Source organism: Vollenhovia emeryi, unplaced genomic scaffold (genome assembly GCF_000949405.1).
Source record: "Vollenhovia emeryi isolate VEMERY1.0 unplaced genomic scaffold, V.emery_V1.0 DF940950.1, whole genome shotgun sequence".
NCBI classification, from domain to species: Eukaryota; Metazoa; Arthropoda; class Insecta; order Hymenoptera; family Formicidae; genus Vollenhovia; species Vollenhovia emeryi.
In genome coordinates, this window is record NW_011965416.1 from 1 (window position 1) to 6,564 (window position 6,564).

The 6,564-nt window shown below is 42.7% G+C and overlaps 1 protein-coding gene across 1 annotated transcript; it reads right to left on the reverse strand.

Annotated features, from left to right (window-relative positions):
- Positions 1 to 4,153: 4,153 nt before the first annotated feature.
- Positions 4,154 to 4,978, reverse strand: LOC105571256. The gene has a single exon (XM_012028720.1). The coding sequence runs from the start codon at positions 4,976 to 4,978 to the stop codon at positions 4,154 to 4,156; it is 825 nt and encodes a 274-aa protein (XP_011884110.1).
- Positions 4,979 to 6,564: the final 1,586 nt, after the last annotated feature.

Sequence of the window (6,564 nt, forward strand, 5' to 3'; positions counted from 1 at the left end):
CATGACGGACATATTAGATCAGTTGGGAAATGCAAAATATTTTTCGACGCTGGATCTAGCTTCGGGATACCACCAAATAAAAATGGAGGAAGCTGATAAGGAGAAAACAGCATTTTCCACTCCACATGGGCACTACGAATATAATAGAATGCCATTTGGTCTAAAAAACGCACCAGCTACGTTTCAAAGAGTAATGAATGCCGTATTAACCGGATTACAGGGACTCAAGTGTCTCGTATATATAGATGACATAGTCATATATGCGCATAGTCTGCAGGAACACAACAAACGACTCGTTGAAGTATTAAAAAGGCTGAGAGAGAATAATCTAAAATTACAGCCGGAGTGCGAGTTCCTAAGAAAAGAGGTGACGTACCTCGGACACAAGATAACAGATAACGGAATCCTTCCGGATCCAACGAAATTAGAAGCCGTTAAAAGGTTTCCGACGCCAGAAAAGGAAAAGGATATCCAGGCCTTCGTCGGATTAGCAGGATATTATAGGCGATTTATAGAAAATTTCTCTAAAATAGCAAAACCTTTGACAAATGCACTGAAGAAGGGAACAAAATTTGAGTGGACGGAAGAACAACAACAAGCGTTTGATATTTTAAAAGAAAAATTGACGACAGCACCCGTTCTACAGTATCCCGATTTCGAACAGCCGTTTATAGTGACGACTGATGCATCCGATCATGCGATTGGAGCAGTATTATCGCAGGGAGAAATAGGAAAGGATAGACCAATAGCATACGCGAGTCGAGTCTTAAATAAAGCCGAACAAAATTATAGCACTACGGAAAAAGAATTGCTAGCCATAGTATGGGCGGTCAAACACTTTCGACCATACCTATACGGAACGAAATTCACGATAGTCACAGACCACAAATCTCTAGTGTGGCTATTTAGTGTAAACGATCCAGGATCGCGCCTAATAAGGTGGCGATTAAAATTAGAGGAGTACGACTACGTAATCGTACACAAAGCAGGTGCGATAAACAAAAATGCTGACGCGCTCAGTCGACACGTTGCTGACGTGAACACCGTCGAAGAGACAGACACGACGACGGAACGCGAATACTCAGAAGAGGAAAAGAAGAAAATACTGTATGAATACCATGATGCGCCTGTGGGAGGACATCAAGGAGTAGAACGCACCATACGAAGAATTCGGTTGACTCATAATTGGAAAGGGTTAACGAAGGATGTGGAAGAGCACATCGCAAAATGCGAAAAATGCCAGAAAAATAAATTATCACGAAGAATAAAGGTACCACTGGTGATAACAGACACGCCAGATAGACCATTCGAAAAATGTGCCTTAGATATTGTAGGACCGTTGACAACGACTACACAGGGAAACAAATACTTACTGACGTTCCAAGACAGTCTAACGAAATTTAGTAAGGCAATCCCCATACCGAATCAGGAAGCAGTCACGGTCGCGAAAATGTTCGTAACTAGAATAATCTTAGAACACGGCATACCCGAAAAGGTACTGACCGATCAAGGTACCAATTTCCTAAGCGACGTATTCAAGAGTACGTGCAAATTATTAAAAATAAAAAAGATCCAGACGACGGCTCACCACCCAGAAAGCAATGGAGCTCTGGAAAGATCGCATCGCACTATTGCAGAATACTTGCGACACTACATAGACGAGGATCAAAGTGATTGGGATGAATGGATCCCGTACGCAATGTTTACATATAACACAACGCCACATAGCGCGACAGGATACACTCCACATGAATTGATATACGGGCACCAAGCGACTCTACCTACGGCCCTGACTCAACCGCCGCGACAGACGTACTCGTACGACGACTACGCGCAAGAACTACGCGAGAGAATGCGAGCTACGCAACAGACAGCGAAGGAACACTTAATAGCCAAGAAAGAAAAAGCAAAAACGCAATATGACAAACGAACTAAAACTGTAGAGTTTAAAGTAGGGGAAAAGGTACTCCTACACGACGAAACCGTAAGGAGAGGACGCTCGAAAAAACTAGATTCTCAATGGATAGGTCCATACGTTATAATAGAAAAGCACTCGGAAATAAATTACACAATAAAAAAGGGACGACGAAGCCTACGAGTGCACGCAAATCGCATAAAACCCTTTATAGAATATTAGGCGAATAAAACTACAATAAGGGGGGAAGGGGAAAGTACTAAAGGATAAAGGTTTGAAGAAAAAAAACCACAACCATAACTGCCTAATAGTCAAGAAACGCGAGCTAGAAACATGTACGCGAACCGAGTAAAATTATATATGCGATCAAGCATTTCTGTCATACAATGTGAACGTAGACGCACCAGGCGAGGTGCAAACTTATGTAAAGACCCCTAGCCACCTAAACGCGTGCGAAAGAAGACACATATTTGCGAACAAATGTCACGCACTCACAAGGATCGGGTAGGGCAATAATTATAATTAGCATCATAGGCATAAGCGCATGGGTAATATACCATAGAATGAAAAAACAACAAAATACACCAAACTATGTGATCCGCGAACCCGCGATGCTGTACTAATCAGATATTGTAAATAAATACTGTAAGGAACAAGGAAAAGGGAGAGGGTAAACCCATGAGCGGAAAACTTCACCCCTCAGTTTTCCTTCTTCCAAAGGGGGAGGGATGTTGTGCCCCGATTGCATAAAGAGGTAAGGAGGGCACTCAAGCATTGTAATTACAATTAAAATAACACTAGCGTAAGCAGATTGCGCGATCGAGCCACAAAAGCCCGACCGCGCAACCTAATTAAATTCGAAGAAGAAGTCAGCAAGTTCTCGACCCGATTACGAATGACCGCAATCGAGTACCGAGAACGCTGACGCCTCGATCATCGGGCTTAAAACCAGAGGAAAGCCCGAGATCGGGGCACTTGTCAATCACGCGTCATTCGATAGTATACGTTTACGCGCTAAGCATTTGTCCGTCAGGCCCTCGGCCTGTCGTAAACAATCAGTGTAACACTCAGCTGAATAAAGCTACATAGTGATAGTTAAACGGTGCCTTTTTGAAGTGACCTCCGACCAGCCACATCCCGTTAAAGAATCCTTTCGGTTCTTGTCAGAGAACTCCTCCGGAGCGAGTAAGAGGGAAAATATATCGCGCACGGAGCGGCGCGGCAACACCAGATACATATAATTGTGCTACACCCGATCGTCGAGGACAATTCTTGTGGACCTTGGATCCTCAGCTGAATTCTTTTTTTCTGTTCGAATGATTATGGAGATTTAACTAACGGGTATTGTCCTTTATAGATTGCCTGAATTTGTGCGAATGTCTGTAAATTACGGTCATTCGTGTGTATGTATGATTTCGTTCGGGCCCGCTAGCGGGGGTCGCTTTAGCGCGTCTTCCCCCGCTGGCGGGCTTGTATCGGAACGGAGATTTCCCCTGATGGGAAAGATGATAGATTTTTATTTGAATTGTTAACACTCTTGCCTGATTTGCTCGACTCCGCATCTGTGCCTGTCTTGCTGTCTGCGGTGCTGTGTTTAAGAGGATCTCCGCGCATATGCCCTGTTGGCGTGCGGTTAGCGATGCGGCTGTCGGGTTTGAGATGTCTGTGTTCGCGTATTTTTCTAATGGTTGATGATATGTGCGTAGAGGAACTACTCCCGGCCGAGGCTCTTACGTTGTGTTGCTATCTGTTCTTCATGGCCTGGATCACGAACGGATATGCTATTCAGGGTTTAGCGAGCGTGTGTGCTCTCTGAGCACCGTCATATTTTGACGGGTATTGTGGGGGACAGACAAATGAATGAAATCCTCCGTTCTCAAACTCACTTGCTTGCGTTTCACACACCTTTATTACCAGCCAATCTTATCTCACACGACGACGGGTCCCAAGTGCCCAGTCCCGTCTCCCTCTCTACTTCTCCCGCATACGCCGCCGCCGCACGCACTCGCCGCGCGCGCCCTCCTTGCCAGGTATCCCTACGCGCTATCCGCGACATCCTCCCCCCCCTTTTGTTGGAAAAGATGTCCCTCAACCTCAAACTATTTAAAAAAATTAGGAACTTATAACGAAAACAGGTAGATTTAGCCTTAAAATAACAAAACTTTTCTCTTTTTCCTACCAGAAAATAAAATCGCAGGTACAATAACAGATTCTCTTTCGCGTTGATCTTCACCTTAACTATATGTTGGTATTAAAATAATCAGGTTTCCGGCTGACACGTCCACTTCTCGTGGTTACAGTCTTTGGTTCGCACTCACTAGGTTCGCAATCATTAGATTCGCCATCGCTAGGTTTGCAATCATTAGATTCGCCATCGCTAGGTTCGCAATCAGGACGCTTCGTTGCTTTGTAGTTGTTTGTCTTAGCGCTAGATTTTCCGATAACGCTCGCCTTCTCCCGTAAATTCTTCGCAGAATTTTCAAACTCGTCTTGAACGATTTCTAGTGGGTAAACTCTTTGTACCGCTCTCTTAAATAATCCCTTCTCTGTTTTTAGGACGAACACTCGCTCTTGGCCGTCGCGGCCCGGAATCGCATTCATCACGCGTGCAAGCGGCCAACTAATGCGTCTATTTGTATCATCTCCTATCAGTACAATGTCACCGATTTTTATTTTCCGGCGTTCTCCTTTCTTTCCGTTTTTCAGTGAAAGTTGACCTAAATATTCGACTCGGAATCTTTTTCGAAGGTCTTCTAGAATTTTCTGCCTATGTTTGAACTTTCCCTCTAATTTTGTTCGGTATAACATATCGCAGTCCGGAACACCGTATTCCCGATTCTCTTGTAAAAACATTGACGGCGACAATGGTCTGAGATCTTCAGGATCTTCCGATAAATATGTTAACGGGCGCGTATTAATTATCGCTTCTGCGTCGCACAATATCGTGTTTAAATCCTCGTACGGGAGGCTTGCTTTTCCTAACATCTTTCGCAATAGCGCTTTTAAGATTCCTATCAACCTTTCCCACCAGCCACCCCACCACGCGCGTCTGGGTAAGTTCATCCATGATCCTACTAGAGGTAAAACTTTCTCTTTATGGTTCGAACGACATGCCGGCACTTTCGAGGAGGGTACTAGAGGGTTATCTGAGGAGGAACGTAAGGAATTACTTCTCAATGCGCTTGGAGATGATGAGTATCAACGTTTGCTTAGTCGTCTTTCTCCAAAGAAACCTCATGAATTACCCTTTTGTGACCTTATTGCGCATTTAAGGAAACAATTTCATGATAACAAAACATTATTCCAACGTTGTTTTGAAGCTCTAAATTTTCGTGCTTCACCGCCAATGACCGTTGTCGAAATTCTCGACAGAATCAATGTTTTGGGGGACAATTTCGAATTTGACAATTTCAAGATCGATCAATTCAAGATTGTCCTTACAGCTATTGCTCTTAGTGACCATGCTTTTCATACCGAGAGGACTATTCTTTTCAAGTTAAAAATACAAAGTTAACAATAAATGGGCCAATAGGGTGACGAGCAAAATTCAATTTAATAAAATAATAATTAACATTTGGAATATATAAAAGTCAAATTGTCAGGGATTATGAAATTTTAAACAGACATAATTAATACAATTTTTTTGAAGTAAGCACGCAGTCTAATACAATTAACAGTAACAGGTACTTTTCAAGTTAGTCTCTGAAAAGGAATCCACCAAGTTTGATGATATTCGTCTAATTTGCCACGCACATGCGGAACGCACAGCTGATGTCATGCGTGTTGAAGAACCACATTCTTCCGAGGTCAGTGCCATTAAGCAAGTTGACAAAAAAGATAAAGGTAAGAATTCCAAACGTTTCAATAATGATAAAGTTTAAAAAAAAACTGATTATACGTATATATGCTATGGCTGTGGCGCTACGAACCACAAGCGAGTTGACTGTCCTTTTAAAAATGCGGAGTGTCGCATTTGCAATAAAATAGGTCATATTGCTAAAGCTTGTTTGTCGAAAACTGAATCGGAAATTAGTGTTATTAAGTTGCAAGGTGTTCTCGGAACAGGACATCAACACCGTAAGTTTGCGAACATTTCTATTAATAATAAAATATTGAAGATGCAACTGGACACAGGAGCGGATGTAACTACTATTGGAACCAGAATTTGGCAGATGATTGGCTGTCCAAAACTTCGACCCTACGTTACTTCGTGCGTGAACGTATCTGGTTACCCGATTAGAATTGTGGGATTTTTCTACGCCTCTCTGGGCTATAAAGGCAAGACTTCTAAGGGACCGATTATTGTTCTTGATCGACCTAATATGGCTTTAATTAGTGCTCAAGCTATTGATGAGCTTGATTTGATTGTTTATGATCAAGGAGTTTCAGACAATCGAGAATGCATTAATGTGATTCAGGAGAGCACACTTAAAGGTAAATTTCCTAATCTTTTTGATAATTCGATGGGAGAATGTAAAAAGATTACTGTTCACCTCCATTTGAAACCTGATGCTCATCCTGTTCATGTTCCACGTCGTCCAATTGCTTTAGCTCTCGAGGAACCTCTTAATGCAGAACTTGATAGACTCATCGAGAACAATATTATTTCTCCAATAGAATCTTCGGATTGGGCTACTCCTATTGTCGTC

Bases quoted from the DNA above. Each gene is read 5' to 3' on its own strand.
- LOC105571256 (XM_012028720.1), bottom strand. From the start codon at position 4,978: ATGAACTTACCCAGACGCGCGTGGTGGGGTGGCTGGTGGGAAAGGTTG.